This window comes from Ischnura elegans, chromosome 4 (genome assembly GCF_921293095.1).
Source record: "Ischnura elegans chromosome 4, ioIscEleg1.1, whole genome shotgun sequence".
NCBI lineage: Eukaryota > Metazoa > Arthropoda > Insecta > Odonata > Coenagrionidae > Ischnura > Ischnura elegans.
In genome coordinates this window covers 27991995-28010270 of record NC_060249.1, presented here as the reverse complement: position 1 = coordinate 28010270, position 18276 = coordinate 27991995, and the positions used below count along the sequence as shown (strand labels likewise).

The 18276-nt window shown below is 39.9% G+C and overlaps 1 protein-coding gene across 2 annotated transcripts in view; it reads left to right on the top strand.

Moving 5' to 3' along the window:
• LOC124157184 overlaps positions 1-18276 on the top strand; it is a 277302-nt gene that overhangs the window by 109005 nt on the left and 150021 nt on the right. The window contains exon 1 of one of the 2 annotated variants that reach the window (XM_046531717.1): positions 4521-6552. The exons of the other annotated variant lie outside the window; for it this stretch is intronic. Coding sequence (XP_046387673.1) covers positions 6508-6552 — 45 coding nt within the window. The 5' untranslated portion in view covers positions 4521-6507. Of the gene's footprint in view, positions 1-4520; positions 6553-18276 lie in introns of those variants that run through there. 2 annotated transcript variants of the gene reach the window in all.

Here is an 18276-nt window from a genome sequence, read left to right as displayed (position 1 = left end):
TTTATTGGATTTGTCAGCTTGAGAAACTTAGGCACGATAAACTTCCTAAAGCTATTTTTATGCGTTGATAACAGCTCGTTTCGAAAATTTTATGGACTTAATAAACGTTTTTATTGTCTCCCTTTATTTATTCATATGCAAACAGTTGCGGCTTCAGAGAGGGGCTATACCCCCTTTATAGGTTTCACACGAGATAAAATGGTAATTTAGTTCAGTTGCCGAAAGTATACAGGAGAGGAGAACCCCGAAACAACCTTAAAGTGTTATTACAGGCCTCGAAATACTCAAAAATTTTTTAACATCCCTAGCCCCGATACTACTGGGAGGCCACCCCCCAGGCTCCCCAATTTGCCCCTTTGTCCCTATCCTGGATCCGTCACTGTATCCAAATAAAATACATGTTTATTAATGATGTGATCGGTACTATTTACCAAAAAAATATGCATAATTTGGAATAGAATCGGGTAAGGTAAGGAGAGAGGTCTATAAAAGAGTTCGATGAATTCTTTTACGAAAGAACTATGTAAACATATTTTTCACAAGGACGTGTTGACTACTGTTAGCTTTTGAATGACAGGTAGAAGGAATGCATACCAAAAAGAGGGCATTGAAAATTATCTCCGGATCGAAAACTGTATTTTAATCGGATGTAATGCATATCCCATTCGAGTCCCATCCTCCAATCAATTCTCCTATCAGCCAATCTTATCACACCAACGTATTTCTTCTGTTTCATATACTTCTGTACCTATTCCACACATTTTATCCGATGTCTTCCTTTCTTTCCGAGGTTCTGTTCTTTCATCCCCTTATTCCCTCAACGATTGTCTGCATTAGGTCACCAAGCCTCAAGATATGTCCGAACAGGTTGTTCCTTCTTCTTGTCAATGTTTTCACGAGGCTTCTCCTCTCTCCTCCCCTTCTGAAGACTTCCTCATTTCTTACTAGGTCGTTTGATCCTCATGATTCTCCTGTTGCACAGCATTTCGAAAGCCTTAACCCTACTTTTCCATACTATTGTCATTGGTCATACCTTATTTCCATTGGGATGGTTACTCCAAAAATAAGTCCTGGTAAATTAATTCCTTACTTTTATGCTTAAATTTCCTCTTCTAAATAGATCATAATCAATGTAAAAGATCCTAATAACACATTTTTCATATTTCGACAACTGGAGCATCCATTCGATTATATTTCAATAGATGTTTTTTCAGGAGAAAAATATATACCTGGACCATTGGTTTTCTGGGACCATGTAAGAATATCTACTCAATACATGGAACAATGTGGGATTCCAGGTAACTTGATGCTTCTGTAAATCAGGAACTATGGCGAATTCAATTGTATGATGTGCGGTTTATTCTGTACTGATTCTCCCCAACGTTTTCGCAGGGATTTCTCGGGTCCTTCTTTGCCGTTACACAGTGGCGCAAGAGGGAAGCTGAGGGAACTATAGCCAGCCGCCAACATAGAATCTCACCTTACACTCGATAAAATGGCTTCCCGACGTTTTGCGTTTCGCTAATTGCATGTCCTACCGTATGGTCTGCTCCATAGCCCCCAATCGATTAGTTCCTAGAACCGCCACCACCGCAACAAATGGTCTTCATCGGTGCACCTTTCTTTATCCTGGAATGTATACGACACGCAATTAACATAATATTTTAGGGGTATCATTTTGTGCACCACGATTTTTATATCCTGATACAAATCAACATCCCCAGGTACTCACCGTACGAATTTTCAATAGGTATTCTAATATTTCACTTTAAGGTTTTGTTGCGATTGCATGGTCAATTAATATTTATCTAAGTCAATCTATTAGTTAATCTATTTTATCTTAGTCAGTTTCGTTGTGAAATTGTTTTATAAATAATATACCATCGGTGTATATTGCTCGTTAGGGGAATTTTTTTCGTATGGTGTTTCTCCTCATTATCTGGCAGCGTGAATGAATATAAGGTAGCTGTAATTGCTATTCAAGAAGAGTTGTCCACATTCTAAGGCTTTTTTTCAGCATTATCAAGAACTTTTCCGCACACAAGCATCTTACTACTCTGCCGAGTCGAATTCATTATTTCCCATTTGGGTAGATTTGAATCCATATTGAAACATTCACGCAGCTTTAACTTCGGCTATTATAAATACATTTTAACACGAGGCTTTTAGATGCATACTTGATGCATACAAATACTCTCGCTGACCAAGTTCCGTAAAAAAAGTTAGAAGAGGGTCTTCTGACTCACAGTAATGCATTTGTTTATTCTTAGACTAAATATCTGTAAACATGATCCATTCTTTCCGCACCTCCGCGAATTAAGACCGATTTACACGAGGCACGTAAATTCACAATATGATCTAGCAACGAACGTGCATTTCAGAATGTATCGTGTTAAGCCGTGAATTGCATGAATATGGCACCGAAAAAAAAGTTTGGTTTGAAATATCGAATACTGATGAAATTTATCAAACTTTTCGGTTCATATGGAAAACTGAATATTTCGGTAAAAATTACCAAACCAGTTTGATAAATTGTATCAAACTGGCCACAGCAGTTCGATATAAACTACTACAATCAAAAGGATAATAAAACCAACTTAGCGTACAAAAATAAAAGACCCAGAAAAACATTGTTCTGATTGAAAACATAAAATTAGGAGTTTAACGTAAGTTTCCGCGAAAGAATTACAAAAAGTGGCGGATAAATATGCCATCTGGAAGCATTGAACGTGAGCCTCTCGCGTGGTAGCAACGGACTCTAAGAACTAGTTTAATCTGTTTGCTTTAGTATTAGGTTACACTAACGCCTTAATATAATATATTGCTATTCTGATTACTCAGCCTTTGCTTTGAAATATGATTAAGGTGTGACTACAGTTTCCCTTCGTAAGCTTAAGAGGAATACTGAAAATATAAATGAAATGCCTATAAATGCACTTATCCTACGTATTCTACTATTCAGTGTCTATGTTTCACCAGCTTATAGATAATATTGCACTTTAAAACAAAAAAATGAACGTAAACAAAATTAAAACGTTCTCGCCATTATAAATAATGAAAATGGAATCATTTCTACCAATCTATCTTTTAAGTAAGGTCTGTTCAGGAATGTTTCAACTGCTATTTTGTATTGTTATAAACAAAACAGGAACGACAGGCCGTTCGATAGATTACGAAACACGATTAGTAAACGCTATCAAACCAAAAATAGAGATTGATTATTGTTACCAAACAAGCAAGCACTTTCGTAAAATCAATCATTATTTCGATGAAAGTTACCGAACTCTGAATCGCATTGAATTAACTCAGTTATTTTTACCAAAATCTTTCGTACATTTGACCAAATTATGAAATATCGAAATGTTCGATGATATTTATCAAGAGCGTTTGATAAAATAAATCAATTGCTTACTTAATTTTTGCATCAAATTTTAAGAATGTTTAACAAAAAAAACTCCCTATCACACCAGATTGATAGTTTTTATCAAATATTTATTTTCCGTGCGGTGCAAATCGAATGAACGCATTTAGTCAAAATAGCCCCTGCTCTAATTCTCATGAGAATGCACTCCCGAGTGAGAGAAACTTGTAATTTGAATGTGTGCAAATTCTTACCACGCTTAAAGGCCTGTTTCCGCGATACATTAACACGTGCAAGTATATGTATGTCTCCATGCATGAGCGCGTGAATGAACTCGGAAATGCACCGTGTGCGAACCATCCAACTTGCGCGAACGCACGTGTAGAAAATACAACCTATTCGTATTTGATCTATGCATTCGTACATGATCCGTTCCCATCCAAAAAAATCGTTCATGAAATCAGACGTTAACTCTTACCTGTTAGTGTACCGTGTAAACAGGCCTTTTCGACATAATGGCCCCAAAAATTCATCGTGTGAATGCCCCCAGAATATACGTAATCGGGTGAAAGAGTTCGGGAATCCACCCCACCGTCTTTCTTTCCGATAGAATTGCCGATATCGTTACGACGCCCTGCTTTTCTTCCCCACTGTTTTGTTTTCCTCTCGTATTTTTCTTTTTCTCACGGGGAATCGGGAAGGGGCAGTGTGCGGGGGGGCTATTAGTCGCGGATTGGAGCGACTCGCCTCCGGTGTACGTGTGGCCGACCTCGAGACGAGCGAGGGAAGCCGCCTCGATGCGCTCTCGCGTTTGATGCTGGCTGGCTGGCGAGGAGGAGGCTTTTGCCGTTGGGGAACACTGTGTTGCCGTGTGGTTTCGTAGCTCACGCCGCTGCGTGGGGAGGGGGGAGGAGAGGAAGGGGTGTGTGTCAGAGAGGTGGTGGGGGAGGGGGTAGGAGAGAGAGAGAGTTGTGGTGGGGGAAATCGGAAAATAGTGGTAGGGGTGGATGTAAGAAGGTAGTGTGGGGATGGTGGGAGGGTGGAGGAAAGGCAGAATGGGGAGTTGGAAGGAGAGAGAGAGAGAGAGAGAGAGAGAAAGAGAGTGAGCGGATAGTAGGGTTCTTCTGGCTTCGAGTCAGTCCTTCGGTGAAGTGTGTTGGAAGCGGGCGCGTGTGTGTATATATATGTTATATATATGTGTGTTAAGCTATCAGCCGTTTTCTCAGCGAGAGGGAAGACGCGTGCTGCATGTAGGTAGCGCGGAGGACCAAGGCTGTTTTGCTTTGTGTGTGCGCGCGTAGCGTAGCGTGGTCTCTGGGTCAGAGAGTGCCTGCCTTTCAACAGCTGGACACTTCAAAAACCGCTCCGCGAGCCGGCAGCCCTCCCCTCTTCTCCCGTGGCGACTGGCGCGAGCTCTAGCCGGGCGGCGGATTTTCAAGCGTCGGACACTGTTGATTCGCTTGCGCACTCCCCAAAAATTCCCTCCTGTTGCGAAGGCGAGTCGTGGAAGGAAGAAAAGGAGAGAGAGAGAGAGAGAGGGAGGCATATCTCTCGTCGTTGGAACGAGTTTACGCAGCAGCTGGAAAGGAGCCCGGGTCTTATTCCTTTCGCTATAGTCGCCGGTCGGTCACCGCCACCTGATCTAGTTGGGACAGATTCGCCGAGAAAATACTCATCCCAAAGAACGCGCACCATCCCCGGCCCCCTTGTTCTAATTTATCCCCCCTTTTGTAAGTTTGCTTATCTTCGCTACCGCCCATGAGGTAGGATTCATCCGCCTCAATCCGCTTTTTCCCACCTACATTCACCCTTTCTCCCGCCCTACACCCCGCATTTCATCCCCTCCTCCTCATACCCTCTGTCTATCCCAACCACCCTTTTACACCGTCTTTTCTTCCCCCCCCCTCTCCCTTTCCTCCTCCTTTTCTTCCCCCTCCCACGCCCTTCCCATCTGTACCAGGAAAATTGCGCAAACCCCCGGTCAAGACACAGCCCCCGAAAGTGTTCTCATTCCGGGATAAACACTCATCGGGTCGTGCGGAGGATTCGTCTTTCGACGTTCCCAGCGATCGGAACGGGCGTTCTCTTGTGCTCGTGTGATTCATACAAGTATATATCTTTTTTTTGTTGGCCTTATACATATAAGCGTGCGTACCATCGCAGCACGCATGCAGGATCTGTTAGGGAGGAGGAGAGCCGTCGGAGATAAGGGCGTCAGTGTGGGTCGGGAGATCGCCGAGTGAGGTACCGGGAGGAGCAGCAGGAGGAGGAAGGCTTCATACGCCGTCGTTGTTGTCTTATCGCTCGTGTGAGGACATGGATGGGAGGAGCCACGGAACACTCAACACCACCACTCGACGCTGAATCCGAGAGTGACGGGTAGACGGAACGGAAGGTGGTTCTTGGTCAAATGCTGTCCTGTTGACGAGTTTTCGCGCCGCTACCTTCGCTGGACGTCGATACCCTCAGGAGAGAAGACAGCTACGGAGAAGGACTTCTCTATAAATCGGCACTTCGTCTGAAAAGAAGCCCAACTGAATACCAAATATCCTGAAGGAGTCCAACCGGAATACATAATCGAGGTCGAGTTTGGCCGTGGAAGCGTGCCTGAGATTATGTGATCGGCTGGCCACTTAGATCACAAACTTATCTCCTCCTTTTCCTCTCAAGCGGTGGATATTTGACCCGCTGGGGGCGTGGAGTTGATATATATTTTTTTACGTTCGCACAACAGCTGTGCTTCTCTACGTGGAAGTAAAGGGTTCTATTTCGCTTAAGGAAAATTTGAATGGACGGATAGGCTCATTGGCGAGTCAAAATAAGTATTCCCACTGATACCAACTTCATTAGCCACTTTTAAAGTTCGTAGTTGTCACTTAAAGCTTTTTAGGAGTTCATTGACGACCTTTAAAAGTTCGAAGACCTCCGAAGGCTGTATTTTTTACCTCTGTCAGGGAAGAAGTATTGAAGAGAATAATACTCAGGAAAAAAGTGCTTTGTGATACGTTTATATTACTTAATAATATTTCATTTGAAGCCTGTGATAAGGATTGATGATTGATCAGTCTCGTTGCTAGTGAACAAACATAACCTCCAGTGTTTTGTATACGGATATTCAAAAAGGTGACTAATTGAAGAGATTCGAGATGAAAGCAGCTACGACAAAACCTGTGGCAAGGACCAGAAGGAGGGTGAGTGAGAATACAATTCCTTGCTTATATTATAAGAATTAGTTTTCCAGGTAAAAATTAATGCCCGAAGAAATTTAGGCCGTTGTATTTTGTGTTCACTCCGCATTATTTGGAATTATTTCGTTGGCTCTAATTTTTTGGCAGATGACTCTCTGATAAGTAATGACTAACCCTAGGTTTTTCTATACCTAAACCACTTCTTTGATCTCCTATTCTATCGACGCAAGCATTGGGTTTTCTATCCCATTGTTTAACTACCGGCCGATGTTCCATTATCATAAACTTGATTCAGAATTATGTAAGTGATGTATCTAATCCAGGTTGGAATGGGGATACCATCGCTTTATCGCTCGTGTGAGTCCACTCGAAAATTTTCAAAGTCAGTAGTGGGCGTGCCAGGACAGTGATCTCGGGTAATATGAGTGGGGAGGATGGATCTTGGGAAGTCCAGCATCTCCTGTGATATTGGGAAATCCAACTGCCGGCGAGGAAATGTAACTGCGTGTATGTTACCTTCATTTGCATTAACTTTTGATCCCTCAGCATTTTTTCATTGCTGTACTCATGTTTTATCATCACTCGAGATTCATTTTGATACAACTTTTCGGTCATCTGTCATAAGTAGGTTTTAATTGGTTTAATTTACTGTTATGTCGTCAAGAAATTCAAGGAATTTGGTTTGACTATGCTATGATCTCTTCTAAGCTATTCCTTATTGCCACAAGACGCCGCGTAAACCTGCAGTATAACTAATATTTATAGTGTTAGCTATAGGTATCTTGAAACTCCACTTTTATTCTATCACACATTTTTTTCTATTCCAGTTTTTCCAATGATAGGAGGTTCAGAATTTTATACCTTGAAAAAGGCAATTAAAATGACCTATTACTCTTCGCAACTTTTTCGATGTAATAATCTTTCCTCCTCGGTTCTGCGTAGGGAAATTTATTTATTCTTAATCTTGGATATGCAACCTCATCTTGAGCATAAACATCGCCACAAAAACATTGCCACTTCTATCATCATGGTCTTGTATTTTTAGGCTCTATGACTAAAAGCCGAGGAGGTGTTTTCCAAGTGCTCTGGTTGAAACGATGCAAAGCACGTGATGAGACTATGCCAATTGTACGGCGAGTAGCTGATGTTTCTTCAGTTGCCCTCGTCTGTAAACAAATTATCATCCGCGTAAATGCTGTTTTTCATTTTGGGTCGCCCAGTGTGACTCATTCTGATGGATATGTGCCATTTCTAGCCTCGTACAGTAGAAGATAAAGAGCATTGTTGAGTGCTCAGCGTCTGTATTGCTGGGTTCGTATATGGAATAACGTTGTGGAAATTTGCTACATCGATGCCGAAAAAAGAACTGGTAGTAACTAAACGAAAAATATTGAATGACTTAATCGTCCGTTGTTAATGGCACCAATCATGTTCTTAAACCACGGTCGGTGTAGCTATTAATATTTTTGTGTGGAAACTTATAGAGTTTTTACTTTTGGAAATGGATTGATGTATTATTTTTCTATTGGGAGAAGATGGTAGCGAGAGAGCTGAAAGTCTCAAAGAATGTGCCTCTCAGCCTGATTTTCATCAGTAAGTACTATCTAAAAATTTTATTTTATGCACTCAAGCGATTTCAATCAAACAAGTTGGTATTTTTGATTGATTGATATTTCACCATTTAATATACCATCGATTTACTAGGTCTTTTTACAAATATCTTTTTAAGAAACATATGAGGCTGCAAATACATTTTGAGAACGTGTCTACAGTTCTTTAATTATTAAATTAAAATTTTGGACCAAATACTCTCTTGTAAATTCAGTCAAAACCTTTGAGGTGGAATAGAATGGACGGAGGAAAGAAACTGTGACAATACTGTTTATATAAGATCGAATATATTTTGAAAATCATGATTGCAATGCATAATCCACTACTTGAGTTATGCCATTAAAACAGTTTCGTTTTACAAATGTGTTATGTCATCAAAAGGATATATCTATATTTTTATCCTCCAGGTACCATTGATGCGGACAAACTTGGAAAATCTACGAAGCTTTAGGAAAAATGAATAAAGTCGCGGCTGTTGTGTTATTCCAGCATTACTTTTTGAATATCATCTAAAAATTTCATTCGTTCTAAAACACTAAATATTTATTGAGAGGAGAGAATACTCTTCCGTGATTGTGACAGCTGTTTCAACGCACGATTGTTGGCTAGTGGTGCTATTCTGTGTAGCGGTTCGTCGGGGATACAAATCGTTACGTTGGCTAAAAACTGATATCCGACTGCTGGAAGTGTTTGCTGATTCATTCGTATTTGTAATGAGCACTTGATGCGTAGAGTGCTTTCGTAATCTATCTTATCGTCTCGGCAGTTGCGATTTTTTTGCCCTCATTAAGTCGCAAAGATTGCATTTAGCTGAACCGAGATTTAGCTAGGAAGCTTAAAAATAGTTATAGTAGTTTTCGTGAAATAAATATTTATTGGTGTATTTAATTGATTATTAATGATATACGTTAAGTGGGGCTTCATATTTGAGAAAGTGTTTGAGGAAGAGATGTATTGCTTTATGGAACTTTTTCCAATTTTCAAGCCTTGCTTTCGCAGTAAATTCATCCATTAAATCAGTTACGTAAAAAACCTGCCATCGGAATCGTATCGCCTCAACATCCTATTTGAAGGGACTGCACGAACAGAAGTTTACTTGATAGTTCCAGTCACAATCTTAAATATTTCTCTTTATATCCGAGCGTTATTCCTCCAAATTTTTATGCATCCGCTCTAATCATTACTTGAAAATTGTAAAAACGGTTTATCTCTCCGAGTAATTCAATAATAAGCATGAGAAAACGGCTTGATTAATGTGAAACTTTAATCTTTTCAATAAATTGATCTCGATTTTTTGAAGATGAATAGTGAAGAAGTACTCAGTAGTAATAAGTTTCTTTTAAACTAATTGATGGCCCATTACATATTATTCTTCAACTCTTTCTCATTGTTTAGAGAAATCCTTTTCAAACTGTTGAAGTTTGCGCAAACCACTTGAATTTGAGATAACTCGATTAATGAGCACCCTAATCGCTTACTACAATCACCAGTATTAACATCGGTTATAACTCTTCCTCTGCGTTTGTCTCACACCAAAATTGAAGGTAGTTCAGTTACTTTATAGATCTCATAAAAATTGCCTTAGGCTCCTATTTCCCCACTCGTTTTAGATGCCAACATTTTACTTTCCCCGCGAATCGCTACCCTATTGTGGACCACCCGTAGTCCCATTACCATCGGTCGGGAACCCCTGGTTTGAAGGACAGATCTTTAAGAAAATAGCCAATGTTCTTTCCCTCCATCAGTCCACGGGGAAAACCTGAGAACCATCTTCTGTATTCTTATTCCCCGAACTCTCGAAGGTTTCTTTCTTCCTCGTTCCGCGAGGCCATGGGTGTTTCCCCACACTTAAAATCTCCCTTTTGCAACTCGTCATTTTCTCGCCTGGATTCGAACCCTGGACCCATTGTGGTCGGGGACGGCGGTACATCCATTATCACGTGCACTCCCCGTGAGGGAGGCCGGCATCTCCCGACGCCGCGCCGTCCTCACCGCCCCCTTGCCTTCGCACAGTTCGCGGAACCCGCACGGAAACGGGCTGTCGCGGGCGTTGTTTGAGATAGGCGGGAGAGGGGTGGAGGAGAGAGGGGGAGGAGATCGGGGGGGATGGGAGAGGGGAGGAGGAAAATGGCAAGCACGAGGTGGTGGTGGTGGGGGGGGGGGGGACTTTTTGGGCTCCGGCAGATGTAACCCAACGTGCACCCATGAAACCGGTCCGTAAAAAATCGTGGCGTCGAACAGTGATTATTCGCCCCTCCCCGTGTATATTCATTTTCAGAGTGAATATGCTGCATTTCGAGGTATAAGATGGTTGCAAAATTAACACGGCCTTGCTCCATTCGCTGTTATTTTTTCAAATATTTATGTATGCGACCGAGAGTTGTGCCTTGAATTATTGGTTTCGGGCGTTAAGTAACTTTTCTGGCGACCGACTATGGGCAAACTCCGCTTCATTGTAGAATGAAAAATCTCTGTCAAAAAGGATATCAAAAGTCACTCATTTTTTCGCCTCATATAAAATTAAAGAAAAATATTTCGATGGATATGGGTATGAAGCTTTGTTGATGCAAATTGGTAAATTATATACGAAGAGTCAGTGAAAAAACTGCACAAGCATTTTTTTGTAGTTTGATGATAAGCTTTCGGCTCGGAGTGATTCCTTTTATACTCATTGTGCTTTTTGGCTAGAATTAAAAAAAAATTATTTCTTCATCGAATAAAATAATAATACCAATTACGATGGGAATTTCTCTTACCTTATAAGGAAATGGGAAAAAGAGTTATTGTAACAATTGTATCAAATTATATGAGAAATAAATCCTTCAAATGAGAGAGTAACATTACTCAAATACAATTAATTGCTGGTTCGTGGTAGGCAAGGCCGTAGCCAGGGGGGGATCAAGGGGGATTGATCCCCCCCCCCCGAAATGAAAAAAATTTAATAGATACTTTATGCTCGCTTGGTGCTCACACGACGATATTATATAGCGATAACGATAGCGGCGCAGGGACATCTAGTAATCCAATGCGACTTAAGTCAATAATTATCTAAGCGAATTTATTGGTACAGTGTGTGTAGTTGTAGTCCATTGTGTGAAATAATAGTGCTGTGAATTAGTAGAGACGTGAGTGACTTACGAGCCTCCTGAGGGACCGCAGAATTGACATCGACACCGAGGAGTTAATTTGGTCACTGCAAAAAAAGCTAGAAGGCTAAATTCAATTTTATAATAATATTTTTATATTTTCCTTTAAGGGTTTATCATAAATATGTATATTTAACCGTATACGCTATTTTATATATCTTATAAAAATAATTTTTTGTTTGTCTACTATTCCATAAACCCCTCCTGAAAATATTTTCTGGCTACGGCATAACTATTCGATGATGTTTTATTCAGAAGAGGTTTTGAATTAATGTGCAACCTTCAGGCTAAATTAGGACGTGTGAGAGCGTAACTAAGATATAAATCAGTTATCTGGACTACATCGAATGCAAGTAGATGTCCCCGGAATTGTTATACGCTGTAGATTCTTGATGATTTTGCTGATTCAAGTGGGTATAAAAACGCCAACGTGAACTCCAGTTTATTCAGAGACTTAAATTTTCTTTTGAGTGCCTACCACTTTGTGTGTTTTCCCTATTTTACGCGTTATACCATCGATCATAGGATTCTATGATGTTATATACCGTCATTACGTCGAATGGAATTTGTTCCAACGCACAGTATTATGCGTTGAAATAACGGAGAGGCCATTCTTATATGCGTACTCACCAGTTTCCTGCGCTTGAATGTCTTTTTTAGCTTTTGTGACACCATGAAAAAGCTATATGTAGCTGTACTGGATCGTACATCCTCTCATTCTCCAAGAACGTCCATTTTTGAGCATTCGTGAAGAGATGAATTTGTAGCGACGTAAGTCATCTGGTGGAGATGCCGTTGATGACGAATGGGGTCTTCTTCATTCTGCTCGAAGCTCTTCGGGAGAGGTGCTCTAGGTCAGTGCTCCTTAACGGTCAGGAGTGGCCGGAGAACTTAGGGAGCTCGTTGAGGTTACCTCTTTCAGCAGAATGGGCTCCGTATTCATGGCTTATTTTGCTTGGATCCCCATGCTAATTATTCGTTAATAGGTAATGCTTTTTTAACGGAAACGGAACGAAAGTTCTCGTCAAACTTATCAAGTCAGAGCAACAATACTCTCGTAGAAAATTTTAAAACTAATGAAATTAAGCTGAAATTGATTTATTTTCAAATAGTTCGCTTACTGACAAATTTTAAACGATTAAAAACATGAAACGTTAGAGCTTTTTTATGAATGTTTGATCAGGGACGGAAAATTTTCTCGAATATGTCATCATTTCAATTTACTACGTGTAATTTCTTTGCGCTAGTGGCCTAGATGCCGTCTAAAATAATGGAATAAAAATTCTTAAAATAACGCAAATAAAGAGATGGATTCGTGAAATTAAAAGTTATTTGTTACATGGATTCAATTATGACTAGTTTTCCGGTCGTTGTCAAGGATTGTCTTTGAAAAATTTCTTAACGTCCTAGCCTTCGACAATGTACCGAAGATATGGCTGAATTTAATAAATAGGACTAGATACTCAAATCCAACTATCCATTTCTAATGGAGTCATCCCCAGTGTGTTATTCCATGGGCTCCTAGTTAAGGATTCAATCATTTTTATAATTATTTACCTTGACTTTTACAATTATTATGGTAGCCAGAGCAAATTATTTGTCTAGTTTGATAAAAAAATCTCTTGATTAGTTAATGAAATAAAAGAATAAATATACACACATAACTACGGTACACACTTATGGAATTGGTTTTAGGTTAACTTAATTTTTATCAGTTACTAACGCGTTAATCCATGGAGTTTTTCCTTTTAGTATTTCATGAATTTGATTGATAACAATACTGGGAAAACAAGTTGAAGCGTCCAGTTATGACAAACCTCAGAACAATTGAGATTCAAATTTTTACTTATGCCAATTACGGTTCCATACCTCAATGCTAGTGGATGTATTAGCAATTCAGTGCGGGAATTTATACGGTTTTTTATGCAGATATTTAGCATAGGTATTCAGAGATTTTTTAGGGGATTGTATGCTTTAATTTCCTTTTTATTTCCTACTCTACTGCAGTTACAATGTTATATATCCTGATTGGATGGAGTCGCCTAAAATCAGGTTGCATATCACGCGTGTTTACCTATGTTGGTGGGGAAGATGTCTTCGATTCTCTCGTCTTGAGACTTTTCACTCGGCAAGGGACGTCATCGACGCGCACCGGCTGGATGCCACGGGGATGGGATGGGTTTATTTCGGCGGCAGGAGGGGAGGGTCACGCACGTTCTTTTTCACTCCCATTACGTCATGCTTCCCTCCCCTCCTTCCTCCCCTCCCCCTCCTACGCATCCCTTCTCTCTCTCTCTCTCAACGATCCGCCCTCCCCTCCGCCGCGGCGCACAGCTGACTGCCTCCCCTTACCCTCCCTACCCTCTCCGGAACCAGACGCTCCCGCCTGCCTGCTCTCCAACTCTTTCTGTTGCAGCCAGCCTCCAGCGAGGAGTCCGTTGAACTTGCCCCCTTCCCCACCCCCCCCTGATCTTCTGCTCCCTCTCTTCACAGCCTCCCTATGGATCTGCATCGGGGGGCAGGCCGCGGGTCTGGAATTAGGGTAGGGGAAAGGGTTATAAGGGTTTAGGGAATGCCGAAGGGGGGGAGACGTCTGTGCCGGGCATTGCTCTAACAGAGTCCAGTTTTACATCTCGGTCTATGTAAAGTAGATTGGTCGAGAGTGAATCACCCTGGCTTTTAAGGAGCATAGAACCCCGTCCATTCACCGTTGGAGTCTGAATTTGTCCGACGAAGTGTCTATCTTTAGGTGAATAAACTCTTTATTAGATGCTTTTGGTTTCGATTTCCATAGGCACAATTTTTATATGAGTGAGACTTTATAATAGGATGTCATTAATGATGATGGCAGTGATTGGGAAAATTTATGATCTGTTTCAAACGACGCGTAAAAATAAGATGTTATAGAGCCTATTATATATGCATCCAGCCTATCACTCCGTTTTAAATTTCTGAATCAACTTTTACCTCTAAAGAATGAAAACCTTTTTCCTTGACTTACTTTTTTACTCTTAAGGAGTCTTAATTTATCAAATTTATGACGCATGGTTACTTGAAATGGAATCCATGCAAATTAAGTGAGGCATTTAATGCTATTAGCATGAATCTAAAGTAAGTAAAGTCATAATTGCGCCTAGTTACAACGAGTTATCAGGTCAATACTCAGGATTAGGGTCTGTTCAAATTATATAGTAAAAATATCCATGTTGGAAATGACATGTATATGTACTCTCTTGAGGATATCCTGTAACACTTAAAACCAATTGAATCAATCAACCATATATGATGCTATTAACTTGTGATATAATTCTCCTTTGAACGACTATCGAAACTACAAAGAAATGAAATCAATTTCAAGAAATCATGTGGGAATAATTCAGGAAATAATTCCATCTACACGAGGTAAAGATAGGTATGGATCGAAGGAGTTACGTAAATACATTCGTTTTTAAAGTGTGAGTTATCCCTGCATTTAACCTTCATTAATCCTACTTGGGATGACATATGAAGAATTTCCTTTGTGAAAAAAGGCAGCAATTTTCTTCCTGATGATGTCTCTATGTCGTATTGAATTCCGTGGAATTTGCTGTGGAGTTTGAAGGGAATGGACCCTTGCGAACGCTGTGCAGTAGCACCATGCATACCGGTCGATCATTTCCATCAGCCTTATCTTTAAAACCGTCTGGCGTGCTGGTTCTTGCATGTTTGACGTCTGTAAAGCACATATAGCGAGAATTAATGACTGGGCTTCCATTCTTTTCAAGTTGGTAGATTTAGATCGTGTCTTACGCGTTATTAATGACCATTTTCCGTATCAAAGTATCGTGAGCCAATCCACCACAAAATATCTGGAGGAAATTTTATTTTTCCCTTAAACTTCAAACTTCAATTTATTTATTATCTGGGGAACGATTTATTTCCCTGTGGTCTTATTTCATTATATTTAATTGAATGTGTCTGTTGAATGTTTACCATGTTTCGATAATTGGTGCTTGTGCGGTGAGTTATGGAATCACTGTTATGGTGAAAATTTTTCTGTGCGATGATTTGAAAAAATTAGAAACTGAGATGGACGCCTGTTAAACTAAGAATCCACATTATTGTAAATTCCTTCCTCCGAATCTGAATGTTGTCTATTAAACCTGAAATACATTTTGAGTTACTTTCCCTTGCTAGGGCGATTTCCCTCAGTAGATGTACTATTTTAAGTAACCAAAAATTCGTATGACGGTCGTTTATTCATGGATACGGTTTACATTGTTATATTTTAATCATCTCTCCTTATATCTCATTCCTATTATGGAATAGAAACAATCTTGCATCGCCTAAACTGTGGAATTTCGATTACTAAGGCCAAAAATTCTCTTAATAATCGAGGATAATCTTGGTGGCTGTCGGCCACACTCTAGGAAGTCGAAATCATTTATTATACTCACGACTCATTAATATAGTGAAAACATTTCTTAAAGTTTATCTACTTCTTTATAGTTCATAGAACACTTTTTGCTCAGTTTCTCAATGCTAATTCTTGGAGTTTGTATACTGCCAGCTGAGGCAGGACTCTGATTCATGTGTTGCTCCAAGTGAAGACAATGTTTTTGGCAAAGATTTTGACGACCTACAAAATCTTTACCCTCCTTTGAGTTGAGCAGCATTTCGTACGGTTTGAGTTGCTCTTCCACTTTCGCCAACTCTTAGCGATTGCGCAGAACACCCTTTCCCCGTTTATGGTAGCCCAAATTAAGAGAGTGGGAATTTTGCAAGATCTTGCTTTCAAGTTTTAAACGAAAAGGGCCTCACTGAAATTTGTTTATTGGCTAACAATTCCTATGCCATGAAGAAGCCTTTAGACTTTGTTTTTTCCCACGAATTTATAAACTAAAGAAATCGCATAAAATGTTTGTGTATGTTAGGAAATTTTGAAACCATATACGTGCTCTTATGCTCCGATTTTAATTGGTTCTCTTATTCAATGAAGTTCGTGGAGATGATGCTCCAAAAATAACTTATATTTATTGGTACGCAAAGATGTGTGCTATTTAGATGTGATGGCGCGACTGTTGAAGAGCTGTCTGTTCCAGAAAATTGAATGAAAGGCTAAGGGAAATTTAGTTGTGCTCATGTCACTATGTGCTAACAGCAATAATTTTATCAGTCAGGGGTGAAGATTTCCCCCGTTGACATGTTGGAATGTAATTAATATTACAAGGGGATTTTAAAATTTTCAGTAAATCATTACTCGTGTAGTCTGGGTTTCTTCATGATTTTTATTAAAGATTTCCAAAGCACAATTAACAATGTGGCATTTTCTCTGAGACGGTGGTGACGAAATGCTCGAGCAATCCGTGTTCATAGATATTGCTAGATTTGCTGACTAATAGTTTGCCATCGCTTCCATTGGTTGCAATTCATTTTCTGTGAATATTTCGCTAATGATCCTGCGCTGTCGTTCGCAACTTGTGTTACCTTAGTGTCTGGTGAAAGCTGTTTCACATATCTATGAGTTGTACTCGTAGGAGCTGTTTTAGAACAATATTAAGTTGGAATTGAATCAAGTCAGGTGTCTACCGAGGAGAATATCCGTGTGTGTCGTTATTTTTGAATTTTTATAATCCTTAAGTATCGTCGTTAGAATATTATAGCTCGGCCTCGTTCAGACTAATAGAAAGAGCTTCACATCTGTATGCACTCTCGGAACACGTTCCCTTTTTTCGGAGGAATATTTGTCGAATCCATCCAGTAACGTCGCGAGCCGTGTGAAGGGCTTCAAGCACAACAATTTTGCATCAATACTGATGTTACTGAAGACTTCAGGCTTGACTTTGCGAAACCTCTCCATATTGGAAATAAAGGAGTAAAACTTCGTCAGGTTCACCATTATATTAATATGGGCACGACCCGGGTTTCGTAACGTAGTTACATCAAGATCACCAGATCATCTGTCACATGAAGATGTAACTACGTTACGAAACCTGAGTCGTGCCCATATTAATATAATTGTGAACCTGACAATTTTAGACTCCTTTATTTCCGATACTGATGTTAATTAATCCCTTTATAATGGAGGAGTAAGTTAATATTTTACCCTTCTTCATCTTGAAATGCGCTGTGACTGCGAACTGTTTGGGTGAGGGCACTTGCCTCATTCCGTTTTATTTTTTCCTCGGAATGGTCCAGTTGAAGAGAAATTCACTGACGGGAGATTTATGTGAAAGGAATGTGACCTGCTTTTATTAATAACTATCTTAAATGTCTTTCTCACTGACAACCCTGTGTCAACAATTTATGGCTATGGACTTCGTGGCGTTAATGAAGAAAAGTATTCAACACACCTTTCTCAACTCTTTAAGGGTCAACACCATTTTAAGACGTTTTCTCTTTCGAATTCCGCGCATATTGAATGGGTTTCCACGATTTTTTGTTTCAATTACTCGTAACGAATACAGGTTCCTCCGAGAATAAAAAAGTGAGAATGGCATATCAGTCAGCTGCGGGGGTAAATGGGGAAATTTCATTAGGTTTTATTCCGTCATGTGTTACCGTTCCTTTTATGGGAGTATCTTCCCTCTTTTAATTTCAGATTATCTTGTTATTCCTTCATAAACCTTCTTGTATGTGATTAATCATACTTCTACAAAATTCTTCTTGCTGTTTACTATAGAAAGTTTCTTGCCCATTTCACGTAATAATATTGAATCTCAAAAGGCATATATTTCCTTCTGACTCACACCTTACCAAATTTTAATTGAACTTAAATCTTTACGAGTCACTTTCGTTAGTGAATTTCTCGCGAAGTACCTTCGTTGTGTAATAAGCTTCCATAGCGTAAATGAACTCTTGAAATCATTAGTGTCAGACCAATCTCTTATAAGGGTTGTTTCGCAGTATCTTAACACTACATGCGTTTCTGAATGTTTAAAAAGTCATCATCAGGTTATATTTAAAATTGGGGCACTGCAGAGGGGGTTTA